At 50.0% G+C, this 18,877-nt stretch overlaps 1 protein-coding gene, 1 long non-coding RNA gene and 1 other non-coding gene across 5 annotated transcripts; 2 read left to right on the top strand and 1 right to left on the bottom strand.

The window, feature by feature from the left end:
* The first annotated feature begins 216 nt into the window (after window positions 1-216).
* CALCOCO1 (calcium binding and coiled-coil domain 1) lies at window positions 217-17,237 on the top strand. 3 transcript variants are annotated; one of them, XM_042992430.1, is made up of 17 exons: window positions 217-299; window positions 2,471-2,650; window positions 2,987-3,089; window positions 4,089-4,279; window positions 6,970-7,128; window positions 7,536-7,684; window positions 9,347-9,437; window positions 11,916-12,071; window positions 12,265-12,519; window positions 12,989-13,114; window positions 13,610-13,705; window positions 14,111-14,219; window positions 14,446-14,645; window positions 15,053-15,159; window positions 15,420-15,491; window positions 15,704-15,765; window positions 16,142-16,229. In XM_042992430.1, exons 2-16 carry the CDS (start codon window positions 2,495-2,497, stop codon window positions 15,744-15,746), a joined length of 2,013 nt encoding a protein of 670 aa, XP_042848364.1. In that variant the 5' UTR covers window positions 217-299; window positions 2,471-2,494; the 3' UTR covers window positions 15,747-15,765; window positions 16,142-16,229. The 3 variants fall into 3 exon arrangements, with proteins under 3 accessions (XP_042848364.1, XP_042848365.1, XP_015392743.1); XM_042992431.1 differs by lacking the exon at window positions 15,420-15,491; XM_015537257.2 differs by lacking the exons at window positions 15,420-15,491; window positions 15,704-15,765 and having other exon boundaries at window positions 16,142-17,237.
* On the bottom strand, window positions 9,117-11,978 carry LOC122240362. Its single transcript, XR_006219972.1, has 2 exons — window positions 11,895-11,978; window positions 9,117-9,555 (listed from the first exon to the last, which is right to left on the bottom strand). It is a non-coding gene; the product is annotated as an uncharacterized LOC122240362 (long non-coding RNA).
* On the top strand, window positions 9,702-9,773 carry TRNAK-CUU. The gene has a single exon. It is a non-coding gene; the product is annotated as a tRNA-Lys (tRNA).
* Window positions 17,238-18,877: the final 1,640 nt, after the last annotated feature.

Genomic DNA, 18,877 nt, shown 5'->3' with positions numbered 1-18,877 from the left:
CATGGGCCGTGAAGTCCTTTGGTGGCCACACCCTCGTTTGCAGTCATGGAAGTGGGAACTACGCCTCCCAGGATGCCGTGGTGAGGCCGCCCCCGCGACCGCCCTCTGCTCCGCCCTCCTCTTGCACAGCTTCCTGGGATGTGTAGTTCCATATCCAAGCCGGCTCGCCGACAAAAGAGGGCAGAGAAACCACAAACCCCAGAAGTCCTCACGTCCACTTTTCTCCCTCCCCCTCCAGGAGTCGGAGTGCTGTTTTTGTTGTTGGTGGAAGGTGAGGGAACAGCTGATCCGTGTGTGGGGTAAGAAACTTGGCCTAATTTGGGGGCGATCTAATGCGGGGGTCACCCCCAATTTCCAGTCTGTGAAAGGATAATCTAAGGGAACTGTGGAAGGGGGGTGCAGGAGCGTTTGGGTTTTAACACTTTCCGTACTGGAAAAGCCACCCCTTCTGTTTTGAGAGTTCTTGGTCTCGAGGGGGCTCTGATCAGGGGTGCGCCCCCTCACTGTTCTCCCCTTCCCCTCAGTTCTTCTCTATAAAGCTTGTTACTCCTAAGGTAGTTGGGAGACACTGAATTATTTACTCATTCTCTCCCACGCAAGACTTGAGCCTCACAAACCTTCTCTTTCTCCTTACCCTCCCGCCCCAATCCAAAGGCCTTTTACTACGCCGAGTCCCGGGAGGGAAGCCTTACAAGTGGCAGAATGTTAAGGAACTCTTAGAGGCCTACAGAGTTGAGGGGTGGGAGTCCCCCCACCCGCGCGAACGCTTGAATCTAGCTACACACATACACTTTAGGTGCCCAGAGCTTTGTTTCAGGTCTGGTGAATGTTTCCAGCTGTTAAGGATTTTATTTGTGGGGAGTATTTGGGATTCCACAGGCTTAGATCTGTGGGGGATGATGCATCCCCCATTTTAAAAGCCGGAAGAATTGTATTTGGAGAAAACATGGACGAATTTTAACGAGGGATTTTTCAGCGATGAAATCCCAAAGAAACCTCTTGTCCCCAGTTCAATCCGTATTTTGGAAGGAGAAGTTGCTTCTTTTTGTGGAGCTGGCCCACCTTTCCTTCTCTACTGAATTCCTGTTGTTTTTAAAGTTGCTAGCTCCAGACTTCAGCCTCGCGTGGGTTTGTGATGTTTGGGGGTGTGACCATGACTATTGGCCATGGCTGATTGGACACCATCCTCTGTGGTTGACACAGGATGAAGATTAGTGGGATGGAGAGGAGCGATGACGAGAGCCATCTCACAGCCCTGGGCTGAGGAGTTGTGTTGATTATTGTTGTTGTTCCTCACTCCATCCCCGTGTTTCCTAATTAACTCTCCCCACCCTAACTTGGAACACCCCTCCCTGTCAATCCCATCTTATAGCATGCCTCCAACTACACATCCAGGCACTTGGAATTGAGGCCAAAGGGGGCAGAGAGAAAACACTACAGCTGGGTTAACATAGTCAAACCAGTAGGTTTCTAGTTCTGTTCCTGGCGAGACCTGAAGAAAAGAACGTTAGGTTATTTTTGAATTAATCCTCCCTTCTTTCAACATCATATATATATTTCCCCTTCTTAGGGCCCCTTACTTCCTACCTTCCAATCTATCCCCTATCCAGGGGTGGGACTTTTCCTGGCTCCAGGCTCCCACATTCCGTCTCCCCACACCACCACGTTCCTGCTGAATGTTTCACCCCACCCTTGAAGCAGCCGCCTCCAGAATTCTTGACTTCCTGAAGTTGAGAGGCAAAACCTGTCTTTCCTTATATCTTCCCTTACCCTTTGTCTTTGAATGAGAGCAGAAGTTTTTTGTTTTGTTTTGTTTTGTTTTTTAATTCATGAGGGTAGACAACTTGGAGAGGGGAGAGAACTGGGACCTCGGGGGCCTGAGGATCGGGCTGTTGGTCCCCGCCTCCAGCCATATTCCTGCTTTGAAGACTCAGTCATTACTTTCAGAGAGTGTTCAGGTGTCATAAGCTACTCCTGGGTACAGCTGGAGTGGGCAAGGAGACCTGCTCGGAATGAGGGGGCCCCACACGTCAGTTGGATTTTGAATTCAAGAGCCAAAAAGATAAGCGGGATGGGATGGGGAGGTGGAGGCTGAAGAATTTGGAATGTTCAAGTATGTTAAGAGGTGGGAAAGGAGGAACCGAGCGGGCAGAGCCTGGGATACTGAGACTTGGTCAATGGGACTGTGAAAGGGGAGCAGAAATGAGAGAGATCTTAACTCTAGGAAGAGTCTGTGACTCAGAGAGGGTACGATGTGAGACAAGATGGGGACTGACTCAGAAGGTCAGACCCGTGTCCTGGAGACTAAAAGTGATACCTCTAGAGGGTCCTGTAGCCCTTAGGGGCTAGGAACGAAATATACCTCCATCTCTGAGTATAGTGGCAGGAGCTGTGAGTGGGTGGGGATGGAGTTGGGGAGAAGAAGAGATGCATGGGAGAGGTTTTAGGATATTAACCCTTTATTTCATAGGAGGGCAGATACCTTGAGGGCAAGATGGAAGAATCATCACTAAGCCGGGCACCTTCCCGGGGTGGAGTCAACTTTCTGAATGTAGCCCGGACCTACATCCCCAACACCAAGGTGGAATGTCACTATACCCTTCCCCCAGGCACCGTGCCCAGCGCCAGCGACTGGATTGGCATCTTCAAGGTATCCCCGAAACCCCTTTTGGCTCAGATTTGTGAGCCATGGGTTGGTTGGAATCAGGGGAATGACTTAGTCCTTGGGTTCTCAACCGCATGTTGATAGAGAAGAAGGGCAGAGATGTCACAGGTGACAGAAGCCATCTGTGTAAGCCAAGGCTCATCTCCTCCCCATCTTAGCCCTGCCCTCTCCTGCCACAAAGGATCCCTCCACTTTCCCGGTCTGTCATCATCCTTGTCACTGTAACAGCATCCTAGCCCCCATTCAGTCCCTCAGCCCTTTCTGCCATCCCTAGCTCACAGTTCCATCACCATACCTCTCTCCCACCATGGGCCTTCACAGGTGGAGGCTGCCTGTGTTCGGGATTACCACACTTTTGTGTGGTCTTCGGTGCCTGAAAGTGCAACCGATGGTTCCCCTGTCCACGCCAGTGTCCAGTTCCAAGGTACGAGGGAACATGGAAGGTCTGGGAGGAAGGAACCTAGGGGATAGAGGTTTGGAGGAAGATAGTGGGCTCAGAAACCAAAGTTAGGCACAGACAACAAGAAAAAATAAGTACAAATAAATAAAATAAGAACTATATCCAATAGGGCTCAGCAGACATAGAATTGTGGGATTATTACAGAATCAGGGACTTAGAGATAGAAGGACCTGTCAAGGGCCAGTAATCCTGCCACCTACCGCCAAAAAAGAGGAAGTCCTCTCAGGGAACTAGGGGTAGGAAGGAGGGAAAGGTAGTGTCATAAATTGAGAAGAAGGTAGTCATTAGATTCTGAAAGACCTAGGCTCAAATCTCAACTCTAATACAAGCTATCAGACCTTGGACAAATTACTTAATTTCCCTGTCTCTGTTATATTAACAGTAAAAGGGGATGCATGGCTTATAGGCACAATATGAAGGTTTAAAGTGATACAGGTAAAGGGTTAGCATAGTGCCTGGTTCAGGGTGGCCACTCAGTAAGTGATAACTAACATTATTATTATTATTATTATTATTATTATTATTAGGGAAGGTACGCTTGGGAAAGAGAGGAAGGACAGGCCTAGGCAGAAAGGAGGAAGAAGAGTATCTCAGGGAACATAAATAGCCCATCGGAGGTAAAGAGGAAAGAAAACAGTATGTGGAACAGGGAACAAGGGACTGGAACCAAGGACAGTGGGTGATAAGACACATCAAGGTGGGGGCGGCTGGATGGCTCAGTCAATGAGCATCCGACTCTCGATTTCAGATCAGGTCATGATCCCGGGGGTCGTGGGATCAAGCCCCACATAGGATTCTGTGCTGGGTGTGGAGCCTGCTCCCTCTCTCCCCATCTGGTGTTCACTCTGTCTATATATATATATATATAATTTTAAAAAAAAGATGTCAAGGAAAAGGAAGACTGCCAGGCACTTGAGGGCCTGGGATCATATTAGGGTCCTGGGTCCATTCCTCTTCCCACAGCCAGCTACCTGCCCAAACCTGGAGCCCAGCTCTACCAGTTCCGGTATGTGAACCGCCAGGGCCGGGTATGTGGGCAGAGCCCCCCTTTCCAGTTCCGAGAGCCAAGGCCCATGGACGAACTGGTGACCCTAGAGGAGGCCGATGGCGGCTCTGACATCCTGCTGGTCGTCCCCAAGGCCACTGTGCTGCAGGTGAGACAGAGCAACAGAGCTGCTCCCAGGCAGCGGAGTGGGAGGGGCAGGGGAGGGAGAGGGCTGCATGGCAAGGGACTGCTTCTCACTTTACCTTCCCCTGGGCTGTGGCCTCAACTGAGTACCTCACCAGGACTTACACAGTCTTGCCATTAAGAAAGTCTTGATCTAACATAGACACAAACATGTAGGGCAGGAAAGCAAGCTACCCACAGGCACATATCACTCAAGATTTCATAAGTACTTTTCAAACATTCCTTCTCCCAAGTGCTACATCCTGTCCTAGGCCCTAGAGGATGATCCAAAGGGTAGAGGGAGGCCACTCCAGGGAAGGAATGTTCAGAGGAAGGGGAGTATGAGACCCACTTCCAGGACAGGTGAGCAGTGAGAGCAGGTGGTAGGGCCCCACACCTGCACGGTCCAATACAGAAAGCTCTTGAACAGTTGAAATGTGACTGGTCCAAATTGAGATGTACTGTATGGGGAACATACACAAAGGATTTTGAAGACTTAGTGTTAAAAAAAAAGTAAAAGATCTCAGTGGTTTTTTATATTGGTCACATGTTGAAATGATAATACTTTGGATACGCTGAGTTGGATAAAATACCATTAAAACAAATTTCACCTGTTTCTTGTTACTTTTTTGAGTATTTACTAGGAAGTTTAAAAAACTATATATGTGGCTTGTATTTTCCTATGGGACCAAATAGAGAAGAGTTAGAGAGTGGCGGCAGATGTTGGCAAGGACTTCCTGAAGGAAGATCAGGGATAGGGAAACTGGGGAGGAAGTACACTCCCCAGACAAGAGGACAGACTTGAGGAAGTGCTCAGAGGGTGAGAATGGGTACCTTATCTGTGATTTAGATAAACTCTTGGCTTCTAGAACCCTCTAAACACATGGGATCAGCACAAGAATAAGAAGATGTCTATATCTTACATAAGTCAGAGATGTGTGAGCTCCTACCCTGTGTTCTGGGTTTTTTTTTATATTAAGTTTTTATTTTGATTCTAATGTAGTTAACATACAGTGTTTTGGTAGTTTCAGATGTACAATAGAGTGATTCTGCAGTTCCATATATATTAATCAGTACTCATGATAAGTGTATTCTTTAATCTTTATCGCCCATTTCACCCATCCCCTTACCTACCTCCCCTCTGGTAACCATCAGTTTATTCTCTATAGTAGAGAGTCTGTTTCTTGGTTTATATCCCTTTTTTTCCTTTGCTCATTTGTTTTGTTTCTTAAATTCCACATTTAAGTGAAATCATAGGGTATTGGTCTTTCTCTGACTGATTTCACTTAGCATTACACTCTCTAGCTTTACCCATGTTGTTACAAATGGCAAGATTTCATTCCTTTTCATGGCTGAGTAATATTTCATTGTGTATATATGTACCACATCTTCTTTTTTTGTTCTTCAGTCGATGGACCCTTGGGCTGCTTCCATAATTTGTCTATTGTAGATAATGCTGCTATAAACATTGGGGTGCATGTATCCCTTTGAATTAGTGTTTCATATATTTAAAAAAAATTTTTTTTGCTGTTTATTTTTGAGAGAGAGAGAGCACGAGGCAGGGAGGGGCAGAGAGAGAGGGAGACGCAGAATCTGAAACATGCTACAGGCTCTGAGCTGTCAGCACAGAGCGCGACACGGGTCCCAAACCCACAGACTGGGAGATCATGACCTGAGCCGAAGTCGGATGCTTAACTGACTGAGCCACCCGAGCGCCCCTAGTGTTTTCGTATTTTGGGGTAAATACCCAGTAGTGCGATTACTGGACCGTAGGGTAGTTCTATTTTTAACTTTGTGAGGAATCTCCACACCATTTTCCACAGTGGCTGCACCAGTTTGCATTCCCACCATTGGTGCACGACTCCTTTTTCTCCACATCCTCGCCAACACTTGTTGTTCCTTGTGTTTTTGATATTAGCCACTCTGACAGGTGTGAGGTGGTATCTCATTGTGGTTTTGATTTGCATTTCCCTGATGATGAGTGATGTTGAGCACCTTTTCCTGTGTCTGTTGGCCATCTGGATATTTTCCATGTTCTGTTTTTACATTTGTTATTCTCATTATAATTACCTTTCAAAAATCTAGGCTAAGAGATCACTTTCCAAATGAGGACAGAGACTCAGAGAAGTTGTGTAACTCATTCAAAGTGACATAGCTAGCAGGGCACCTGGGTGGCTCAGTTGGTTGAGCGCCTGACTTTGGCTCAGGTTATGATCTCACAGGTCGTGGGTTTGAGTCCTGCGTCAGGCTCTGTGCTGACAGCTCAGAGCCTGGTATCTGCTTCAGATTCTGTGTCTCCCTCTCTCTGCCCCTCTCCCACTCGCATTCTGTCTCTCTCAAAAATAAGTAAATATTTAAAAAAAAAAAAGTAACAGAGCTAGCAAAAATTATATTGGAGATTTAAACCTACCTCTGTCGGGTTCCAGAATAGAGAAGGTAAAATTCAGGGAGGGAGCCATTCCTTTTGTTTATGTGGATCGAGAAAGACTTCTTCCAAGAGCGTCGAGAGCTGGTGCGTCTGACTGGTGGTGGCAGGATTCAGTAACACACAAGCCTCCCCTTACTCAGCTCTTTATAGCTTGTACCGATGTAACCTCCCGGCCCCGAATGCACCTGCAGCGTGATGGGGACGGGACTTTCACGAGCACACCCCCCTCCTCATCCTGCTCCCTGTAGAACCAGCTGGATGAGAGCCAGCAAGAGAGAAATGACCTGATGCAGCTGAAGCTGCAGCTGGAGGGACAGGTGACGGAGCTGAGGAGTCAAGTACAGGAGCTCGAGACGGCTCTGGCAACAGCCAGGCAGAGGCATGCGGAGCTGATGGAGCAGTACAAGGTGGGAGTTGGGCCAGGTGGGGCACGGGGCCTGGCTGCTCACCCAGGGTCCAAAGTCTGAACCCAGCGAAGATGGGAAAGGCAAGATGTTAGTGGGCTTTTAAGATGGTTCCGGTATCAAAAACATAGCTTTAAGGGGTAACAAGTAGGATTAAACTTGACATGACAGGAGACACATCCCCAAATGTAACGACACTCAGTTCTTTGCACACAGCAGTGCTGGGGGACGGGGGGATGTGGCCATATTCGCCAGTAAGGGAATGCTCTCTGGCAGTTTCTTTTTCAAGGAAGGTGACAGGGTAGGAAGGTGAGAACAGGCTAACTCCCGTGTGCTCCTCCCAAGCCCTTGTTCTGTGCTTTGAGAGGTGAGTCTCAACTTCATTCTTCTGGGGGGAACCTCGATTCCAGGGGCTTTCCCGGTCCCACGGGGAGCTCACAGAAGAGAGGGACATCCTGAGCCGACAACAGGGAGACCATGTGGCACGCATCCTGGAGCTAGAAGATGACATCCAGGCCATCAGTGAGAAAGTGCTGACAAAGGAGGTGGAGCTGGACAGGTGAGGGCGTCCCCTCTACCCCCATCACTTCCCTTCATTTCCTGTCACCCCCAGACTCCGGCCTCCTGTTTCAGACAGGCAAACCTGCACTCTGTCTGGTGTGGTTCTTTCCCCTTTCAGACTCAGGGTATTCCACTTGCCCGGCTTTTCTTTCCTGCCTAGCTCTCCTCCATCTTTCCTAAGCCTGTTCTGTATTCCTCACCTTCAGAAGTAATCATAGTTACTATTTATGCTGCAGCAAAGGCTAAGCAGGAGCTAGGAGTGGAGGATTTGGAAGAAAAGAGTGGGTAGAACAGTCAAGACAAGATAAGAGAGGATGGATTTCAGATTTTATCACAGCAAAGAAGATGAGACTCCGTTCTCACTGTTAGGAAATGTCTGAACCGGTGATCCAGGAATGTTACGGGATCTCTCCTCTGAAAAAAAAGGTATAAGTCATAGAATCTTAGCCCTCAGAGGACTGTCAGGTAATTGAGAAGGTCACTACCTCAGAAGGCAGCCTCTTTCAATATCAGACAGCTGTCACTTTTGTATCTCTTGTATTGAACTAAACACCTCCCTTCTGTAACTTGCCTCCATTAGTGCTGGTTTAGACCTCTGGGGTTGCACAGGATGAATTTCTTTCCTCTACCAGACAACTGTCGTTTTTACCAAATGGCACAAACACTGACCACTTCCCGTGTCTGTCCGTCACATTTTCGCCAGGAGAAACACTCTAGTTCTTTCTTTCATCAAATCATGTAATTAAGTCTCTTTCATTCGGCACCAGTAGATTTTATGTATATTTTTAAACTCCTTAAAGGAAAGAGGCATTCTAGCCAAGGTCCAGAGTAAAAAAGTGAGTTACTCCCTGAGGCTTCTCCAGTGTAGGATATGTTAGTCTTGCCCTACGGAGATAGTAAATGTCTAGGTTCTAAATCATGGAATAGAAAAGCAGGGATCAGACAGAGCATCTGGAAAAGATTAGGGACTGTCTAGCCCAGGGGTCAGTAAACCTATGGCCCATGTGCCAGATCTAGCCTGGCCACCTGCTTTTGTACAGTCTGTGAGTTTAAATGGTTTTAATGATGAATTAACGGTTAAACAAAAGAAGAAAAATATTTTGTGATGTGAAAATTATCTGAAATGCAAATGTCAGTGTTCATAAATAAAGTTTTATTGGAACAGCCGCGCTTATTCATTTACACGTCTGTGGTGCTTTCACACTACAGTGGCAGAAATGAATAGTTACCACAGAATCTTCATGGCCTGCAAAGCCTGAAGTATTTATTATCAGGCCCCTTACAGAAAAAGTCTTCCAACTTCTGATCTAGATCCAAAGTTTATAATTGATCGTGGCTGTCCCTTGTCTAAAAAAAGACTGGATTCTGGTCTCTTGATTGAATGCAAACAACTAGCAAGGCATCAGCAGAACATTCCTTAAAATGACACATAAAGAGAACAAACTGTTTATTTCTAGATTGTGCTCTAGAACCAGGAATCTTGGATACTCAGGGCTTCCAGCGAGATCACCTTGGTCTGGGGATTTGGGCATCCCAGAGACAATAGGAGGTGTGGGCCCAGAGGGGCACCAGAAAAAGTGCTAAAGACAAAAGCCCACGTCCTTCGTATCTTCTGTGGTGACCAGCCGGGTTATCTGATGTTCCATGTCCCCACGTACAGGGTGAGAGACACCGTGAAGGCCCTGACTCGGGAACAGGAGAAGCTTCTTGGTCAACTGAAAGAAGCACAGGCCGACAAGGAGCAGAGCGAGGTAGGGGCTCAGAGTCTGTTTGCTTTCTCAATTGTTCTTCCACTGCGTTGAGGCCCTTTTGAGTGCCGGGCACCAAAGCCAATAAAAAATGTAAAGAGGACATTGTACACACGCTCTCCTAGGAAACAAAATGTATACCCAAGTCAGGATTAGTCAAAGTGGAATATATTCAGCATCACCAGGGAAGAATAATAAAGTGTTAAGATGCTCCACAGAAGTGGACAAAAGCACGTCTTACTAGGGTCATTAGAAGGGGGCAGGGATGCCTGGCTGGCTCAGTCAGTAGAGCGTGTGACTCTTGATCTCAGGGTGTGAGTTCAAGCCCCACGTTGGGCATAGAGTGTACTGAAAAAAAAAAAAAAAAAAAAGAGGGGCATAAAGTAGCCTAGTATTTTCCAGCTTTTTTAGCTCTCCTTTCCACCCCACAATAAAGTTTTACATCTTAGGTGGAACCTCATTAAATAGATAAAACCAATGGTTTATTACTATAAATTTATTTTTATAAATTCAAGTATTTATTTTCTTTAATGTTTATTTTTTTAATTTTTTTTGTTTACGTTTATTTATTTTTGAGACAGAGAGAGACAGAGCATGAACAGGGGAGGGTCAGAGAGAGGGAGACACAGAATCTGAAACAGGCTCCAGGCTCTGAGCTGTCAGCACAGAGCCCGATGCGGGGCTCGAACTCACAGACCGTGAGATCATGACCTGAGCCGAAGTCGGATGCCTAACCGACTGAGCCACCCAGGCGCCCCAATGTTTATTTATTTTTGAGAGAGGGAGAGACAGAGCACGAGTGGGGGAGGGGCAGAGAGAGAGGGAGACAGAATCCAAAGCAGGATACTGGCTCTGAGCTGTCAGCACAGAGCCTGATATGGGCTGAAACTCACAAGCCGTGAGCTCATGACCTGAGCCAAAGTCAGATGCTCAACCCACTGAGCCACCCATGCACCCCAATTTTAAAAATTCAAATGTACAATGTTAACTTATAAGGTAACAAAAGTAATCAGGTAATTCTGATGGATGCCAAACCTTGAAATCAGAGGTTACAGATAACTATTCTGTCAGCATCAGCAGCTAATATATTTCCGTATTGAGTTTTGGTTGTACAATACTAAGAACACCTTGAGTCTCCAAATAAGTAAGTGCAAATGACGGCAATTTTTAAACTGTCCACCATGCCATCTCAGTTTGCTTTTCAAACAAAAAGAAAATCCAATAGGAACTTTATTCTGAGGTTTGTACAAAAAAATTAATTAACCTGAAAAAAAAGTGAATTAACTCAGAAGCACATGTCAGTGGATTGATGATCCCCATTGTGTTAACTTGTGAGCTTGTATGTTGTTTTTCTCACATATTTTTTGAATTATTTAGAAGGAGCTCACATCACATATTCGCAGAATCTCTCAGCAGCTTCCTCCAAACCCTAGGCTTCCGTGGAAGGGTATTTGAAAGCCATTTGTTCAGCAGTAAAGAGTAGGTAGGATTTGAGTAGACAGAGATAAGAGGGAGGCCATTCTGGGAACTGAGAAAGATGCGTGCAAAGGCTGAGAGTCCAGAACACTCGGGGCACTTGAAAGTGTGGGTGGAGGGTTTGAGATGAGGCCCAGGTCAGACTGGAGAGGATCTGGAGTTAATCTTCCTTCTGTAAGCAAATGAGAGGCATCCATGATTTTCAAGGGGGTGACATGTACTTAGGCGGGACTTAACAGAAGATTAATGTGATTTCTTCCTGGGAGATGAACTAGTTATGAGATTATTCAATAATCCAAGTCAGAAATGACCAGATCCTGAGTCAACATGGTTGCTGTGATAGTAGAAAAGAGAAAATGGCTGTGAACAAGACAGAAGATGGAGAAGCAAAAGGCTTTTCTTGGCGTCACTAAGGAAAGAACAGAGCCAAGCCCAGCACCAAGGGATCCAGCCTGAGTGACTTAGGAAGTAGTCAGTAGCATGGGCAGAAATAAGAGTGGAAAGAAGTGGACTGGGAAATAGAATATGCTGAGTTTGAGGGCCTCATGGACATCCAGACTGAGTTTTGATCTAAAAGGAAGAGCAGAGGGGCGCCTGACTGGCTCAGTTGGTGGAGTAAGCGACTCTTGATCTTGGGGTTGTGAGTTCAAGCCCCATGTTAGGCGTAGAGGTTACCTAAAAAATCAATAAAACCTTCTTTAAAAAATTAATAATAATGAAAGGAAGAGCGGAGAAGCAGAAATGGTACATGGGATACCTAGATTCGTGTAAGACCCCATCAAGGCTGTGATGCCGGTACCTCATTATGGGAGCTGGAGACTGGATGTTCAGGCCTGAGTCGCTTTGAGCTGAGACCCCAAGAAGGGCTGACGAGAGCTGAATGCTTGAGTTTGTGTTAAATCTGGGAAGCGGAACCTTGATCTCTCTCATCACAGTGGTTCAGCCCCTGCCAGCCACCCCAAATACATATACCCCTTTCCTTACCTATTTTCCACCTCCCATCAGGCTGAGCTCCAAATGGCACAACAGGAGAACCGCCGCTTAAATCTGGAGCTGCAGGAAGCAAAGGGCCGGCAGGAGGAGCAGAGTGCCCAGGCCCAGCGACTGAAGGACAAGGTGGCCCAGATGAAGGACACCCTAGGCCAGGCCCAGCAGCGCGTGGTGAGTGAAGCCCTTAGGCAGTGGGAAGTAGAGGAAGTACCAAGGGCTAGCTAGGGAAAAGACATGGCTAAAGATTGAACAATATAAATCGTGAGCCTTGTTGCGGTGCGGGGTCAAAGGGACCCTAGTTACCTTCCTGGTTCGAGAATGACTCAGTGGGAGCCCTAATCTCCATCTCCTTCTTTCTCCTGAGGCTGAACTGGAGCCCCTAAAGGAGCAGCTTCGAGGAGCCCAGGAGCTCGCAGCCTCAAGCCAGCAGAAAGCCGCCCTTCTTGGGGAGGAGTTGGCCAGCACAGCGGGAGCCAGGGACCGCACCATGGCGGAGCTACACCGCAGCCGCCTGGAAGTGGCTGGAGTCAATGGCAGGCTGGCTGAGCTCAGCCTGCACCTGAAGGAGGAAAAAAGCCAATGGAGCAAGGAGCGGGCAGGGCTGCTGCAGAGTATGGAGGTAGAGGGATGGGGGGGAACTGGCAGGCTCACAGCCACTGCCCCCACCTCCATGGAGTCAGATTCCCTGGGAAGGGAGACAGGGATGAGAAGCTTAGAGGACTCAGGAGTGGGGAGGGGCTCTGAGGGAGGTACCAATTCACTGTCCAAGTATGACCCATCCGTAAGTAGGGTGTTCCAGTCCTGATCTTCGTAGCACCTTCCTCGGTTACCACCTTGATTAAGAAACGTTTACTGCCCTAGGCACCGGGCCCTGTCGTGATGCCCATTTCTGATCAGCAAGGCACCTTGCTGGCATGTCCCTTCCTTCATTGAGAAGTATCAGGAATGAGGAAGCCAAGAAGGGGAAATTGCTCCCAAAATACCCATTGAAATAAAGGAAAGGACACAGCGAGGGATGGGGCTGATGCCAGTGGCGTCCCTTTTCCTTCACCTTTCCCCTCCCACGTTCCTTTTCGGCCACATCCCAGGCAGAGAAAGATAAGATCCTGAAGCTAAGTGCAGAGATACTTCGACTGGAAAAGGCAGTTCAGGACGAGAAGACCCAGAATCAAGTGTTCAAGACTGAACTAGCCCGGGAAAAGGATTCTAGCCTGGTGAGACGCCCAGCCACCCATGAGTCCTGGTCCTGTCACCTCCTGAGACATCAGTGGCCCTTCTCTCTGTCCTGGGTGTCAGCTCAGAAGTGCTGGGTGCTCACTTACATGTTGAATGGCATCTTACTTGCACACATCCCAGGTCTCATTGGGTTGAAATGTGCAATGTCCCTTTCTCTTCTCATGGCAAATACTCTGGGCCTCATAGCGATGACGTAAGGGAATTCTAGAATGCCCCGGCTGTGACCAGGGTCTCTGTATCCCAGCCAAAGGCAATCACCCAGGCCCACACTGGAGAGGCAGAGACTGGGACCCAGGCGACTGTCTCCTGTGGTCAAGACAAGGGACTCATCGAAGAAGAGTGTTGGGGCTTCCCCTGTGTGTGTCAGGGCAAGAGAGGGACAGGGGCACAGAGGAGCATGATTCTAGGTTGGTGGTTCCAGGTCGCAGAGCCTAGGTTCTTGGAGGTACATTCTAGGCTCCACATTCCCTCAGGTGCAGTTGTCAGAGAGCAAGCGGGAGCTCACAGAGCTGCGGTCAGCCCTGCGCGTGCTCCAGAAAGAGAAGGAACAGTTACAGGAGGAGAAGCAGGTGAGAACCTAGGACTCAGGCCCTTTGGATGCCAGAGCTGAGGATTCAGGGGGGAACCTCATGTCTTCTTGTCATCTCTTGGCTTAAGAACTGCTAACTCTAAGAGGGCCCGGAGGCTAAAAATGGGACGGTGGCTCCTCTCACTGGTTGACTTGGCAGAACAGGGGAGGACTGTGGGAGCGAGGGAGGGATGTAAGAGGTGAAGGAGGGCTCCTGGGGGTGGGGGTGGGAGTGAGGCTCTCCTTTGAGCTGCCTCCCCACCCCACTCCTCCCCCACCACAGCCCACTTTGGGGAAGGCATCCAGTCCCGAAGAGCTCAGAGTTCCTCTTGGGTCAAGGAAGGCTCTGCAGCCAGCGGGGTTGGCGTCTTCCCAGCCTCTCTCACCTCTTTGCTCCCAACTCCAGGAACTGCTAGAGTACATGAGAAAGCTGGAGGCCCGCCTGGAGAAGGTGGCAGACGAGAAGTGGAACGAGGATGCTGTCACAGAGGACGAGGAGGCGGCTGTGGGCCCGAGTCTGTACACCCCCAGTCTTGTGACACCTCTTCCCCCGCCTGTTTCCCCGGCTTGGGGAAAGCTGCATGTGACCCCTCTGGGAGCTGCCTCTGCCCTCTGTGTTTTGCCTTTTTTCTTCCCAGACCCTGGCCCCTTTCTAGTTTAACCATATCCCTCATCCAAAGGGAGATAGCTGAGCCAAGCCTCTAACAATTCATCCCTCTCTGTCCTCTCCCTCACCGGCAGGCTGCCCAGCGGCTCTGACAGACTCAGAGGACGAGTCCCCAGAAGACATGAGGGTCCCTCCCTATGGCCTGTGTGAGCGTGGAGACACAGGCTCTTCTCCTGCTGGGCCACGAGAGTCTTCTCCCCTGGTCGTCATCAGCCAGCCGGCTCCCATCGCTCCCCACCTCTCAGGGCCAGCTGAAGAGAGTAGCTCTGACTCGGTGAGCTGTGTGTGGACGGGGGCGGTGGTGGGAGACAGAGCAAGGTTAGGGAGGAAGGGGCAGGTACGGCCACACCCAATGGCCCAGTGTCCGGAAAAGGAAGTGTTAATCTTAGCCGTACAGGGCTCTGCTTTCCCCTTGGGAGAGAGGAGGCAGGCCCAGCCTCTCTTCAGGGCCACTGCCCCAAAATCCAGTCCGACCCAGTAACCCCAATGCTGCCAGCCCCTGCCCCCCATACTCCTCCTCTTCTTACCCACTAGCCCCCATCAAAACTCCTGTCCTGCCTCACTCTTACTACAGCCCACAGTGTACCGTCTGGGCCTGGACTGCTCTTACCTCCCCCAGCATGCTGCTCCCCTATCTTGGGACGCTACCCCCAAACCCATCCCTATCTCTTTGGTACCCAGGAGGCCGAGGATGAGAAGTCAGTCCTCATGGCAGCTGTTCAGAGTGGAGGTGAGGAGGCCCACCTGCTGCTTCCTGAGCTGGGCAATGCCTTCTATGACGTGGCCAGGTGAGTGCAAAAGGGGGAGAACACGAGGAAGGTGGGAGCATGCCAGTGGAAAGGGCATCTGGGTGAACAGTCCCCATGCCCTTCCCCCAAGCTCCCTCTTCTTGGCCCCAGCCAAGAAGAAGAGACATAGGAGTGGTTGACACAGAAAACCACCCACCACCCCAAGTCCCAGGTGCCATCAGGTAATTCCTCCCCCCATCTTATCAATGCACACGTGCACTCAGAGGCCCTGCCTTTAACTGGCTTCTGTGTCGTTCTAGCACCATCTTCCGTGGAGCCCAAATAGCCCTGCATCCCCTCTCTCCTGCCCCTCCCCCTTCCCCAACCACCAGGTAGGTACCTAGGCTCTATCTGGGGAGGAAGGGAGGTGACCAGTGCCCCCAGGGATGGGAACAGAGAGAAGACTGGGATCCAGCATCTGACCACCCCTGAGATGTTGTCCTTCTCCCCTGACTTTCCTGGGAGACCCTTTGGGCAATGCAGCTGCAGGGGTGGGGGATTCAGGTATCAGATCGCCCCTTCTGCCTTCCCTTTTCTTTTGCAGGTCAAGAGGGGAAGGCAGGGGGAAGAGAGATTTTATCATCTAGCCCCCAGCTTTGCCTCGATGTGAGATGGGCTCAGGGCAGGGAGGGGGCGATGCTGTCATCCTTCTCGGCTGGAGCAGGAAGATGAAGGACGATGTCAGACTCATTTTCAGCCTCATTAGGCAGCAGACGGAGATGGAGGGAGGAGCGCAGGGGTGGGGGATGGGCTGTGCACCACTGCGGCGACCAGCGGGGACTAAAGAAGAGAGGGCCTGGAGAGCTGGGAAACTAAGGCTTCAGTAGTGTGGGGAGAACGATGCTGGGGGTGAGACTAGGAGAGAGCTGCCAGGAACAGGGTAATCTGGAAGGCCAGGTGCATGGGTCCCTGTCCCTGAGGTCCACAAGGCAAGAAGGCATCGGAGCACACTGACCCTCTCCTTCCCCTCTGTCTCCTTCAGTGGCTTTGCAGTGGGTCCCTTGTCAGAGGCCAGCACCGGGGGCCCTGCCACCCCCCCGTGGAAGGAGTGCCCTATTTGTAAGGAGCGCTTTCCGGCTGAGAGTGATAAGGATGCCCTGGAGGACCACATGGATGGACACTTCTTTTTCAGCACCCAGGACCCCTTTACCTTTGAGTGATCTCACCCCTCCTCAGTACATGCACAGATGCACTCTCTCACACACACACACACACACACACTCATGCACAGACACACACACTCATGCACAGACACACACTTAGGTCTCAGGCCTCTCTTCCAACACACTGGGCTCCATGATATTCTGTTCCCTAAGAACCGCCCCTGCCTTTGAGCCATTTTCATCCCAAGCTCTCACCGGCATCCTCTCCTGCCTGGTTCTTTTGTCCAAGCAGGGGTCCTTTTTGGAAGCAGTGGCTGACCTTACCCTCTAAAAGCAGTTTTGGATGAACCAGGATGGAGGAGAACTTCCCCAGGGGTGGGTTGCTTCTGTCACGGACACCAGCCACACACACACACACTCATACACACACACTCACACACACTCTCTGATGCCCCAAAGCCAATTCCCCGGGGCACCCCACCCTCTCTTATTGGGGGTCTTTGTTGGTTTATCTGAGTTTTCTCTGGGGCCTGCATGGAGGCAGCAGCATGGACATCACGGCCTCTTCAGGTCTCTTTCATTTCTGAGCTTCAGTGGTTCTTTCTGTTCCCCATTTCCCGCCCCCCCATTGCTTTCTGCACCCCCACCCCAGCCTTTTCCACACCATTAGATATGAAATTTGGATGTTTCTTTTGTATTTTTGAGGTTTTCTGTACTCTTACCTCCTGCTCCACCCTGCCACCACCCCCCAGGGTCCTCACATGGAAAGAAATAATGCATTTGTGCCTTCTGTGAGGGATGGGGAGAACACAGGGTCCCAGGTGTCCCCGTTTCTCAGCCCTCCTCCCTCTCCAGGTTCCCCCTCCCCCCAGCAATAAGAGCTTTCCCTCATTATCCCTCCCCCGATCTGTAGTTTGGACAAATATATTTATATGATATGTATAACGATTCTAATAAAATGTGTTCTTACCATGAGGTGTGACTAGAGCAACGCAGGTCCAGACAGCTGGCTCATAGACCATAGTGGAGGGGAGTTGGGACGGAGGGGACTACCCCCTGCCTTCTTGGGGAGGGTGCCCAGCAGCGTCTCCTCGCTATGCCTCTTGGTGGGCAAGGAGGAGGGAGGGATCTTTGTCTCGGGTTGTGGTGGGGCGGCTGGCTTGGAGAAGACTGCGGTGGGCGAGGGAGCAACGTATGGGTCCACGTGAGACAGGACTTCAGGATTTCAGTCCTGGGGTGGGCAAGGTGGAACCCAAGCTTCTGGGCCCAGGTGCATGTCTCAGAAGGCAGGGGAAGTTTCCACTGCACAGACCTTCAACCTCCATAGCAGCCATCACTGTACCGTGGGCCAAAGATGGGCATTACCCGTGTCAGGAGTTCACATCTTTGGGGAGCCACTTAGATAAAAAAAAAAATGCCCTCAACTCCATCCCTCTGAAGTCTATTTGATTTTCCTTCCATCCCTGCCGCCCCCCTCTCTCTGTTGCCATCCTCACGTACCCGTATGCGCACACTGACTCCACAGTCACAAAAACACATTCATCCACTCTAACCAGCTTCACAGGCTAGACACACACACCGCGTCGTAAAGCATTTATTAAGGAGCTGTGTGCTCACCAAGGCTCTCAGCAATGCCCAGCACAAGCCGTGCCTACAGCCCGCTTGTTCCCCAGCCCAGTAGCTCCCTTATCAGTCACCCTCCTCCGCCTTCAGGGCCCCTGGGTGGGCAACCTGTACCAATCCCTCTCTCCACCCACCTGAACCCCCCACCAATCCACCCCCCTTCCAGCCCCACCTGGATGACATCCTTCCATCCTTCCTTCTTCCCTCCTGTTGCCGTCTCCTAGCAACCCCATCTCATTCCCTGAATCCCTTCCAAGGAAATTAGAGATAATGGATCTCTCCTCTCTCCATCTCAACTCCTCTTTATTGATCCTCCTTTAATGAAAGTTAATTATAACAATGATTTAATTAATAGAATCCCTCTCTTCCTTTATTGCTTCCCGTATTAAGACTATTAATAAATACGAGCTGGGCTGACAGAGGCATCCATCACCCGCCTGGGATTCCCCCCATCCCTCCTTTTTCCCTCCCCCTTGCCCCCTCCCTCGCTTGGCCTATAAACTTGCCGGGGTAGTGGGGGTTAATCAGAGAGGAATTATGAGCCAACATCCCCAGCAGGAGGTGCATTTAATGAAATCACTTGTGATTTATGTCTGGGGGAGGTTGAGGAGGGAAGAATCTGGAACCCAGACATCCTGGCTTCCAGAAGTGTGCCCCACCTAGTGCAAAAGGGGAGGATAGGAGACAGAAACAGGGGCCCAGAACCCCTGCTCCCACCCCACAGCCCCTGCTGAGCTGCACACACACACACACCCCCACAGGAGCCACATGGGTAGCTGCACAAGGCCATTGACACAGGCTGCCAGACTAAATAATAGCCCTTATGAGGACTGAGGCATAGGTTTTGTTCTTTCCCACCTCCAGGACTTCACAGGGGTCATTCTCATCTCCCATTATCCCCAGCCCAGTTCTGCCCCACCTTCCCAAACCCATGCCTCCATGAAGCCCGCCCCCGCTCCCCCAACAGTTCCTCACCAGACTCTTCTACCTGG

The sequence above is a fragment of the Panthera tigris genome, chromosome B4 (assembly GCF_018350195.1).
Source record: "Panthera tigris isolate Pti1 chromosome B4, P.tigris_Pti1_mat1.1, whole genome shotgun sequence".
Taxonomy (NCBI): Eukaryota; Metazoa; Chordata; class Mammalia; order Carnivora; family Felidae; genus Panthera; species Panthera tigris.
The sequence above is the reverse complement of the archived record's forward strand: the minus strand, read 5'-3'. Positions and strand labels throughout refer to the sequence as shown.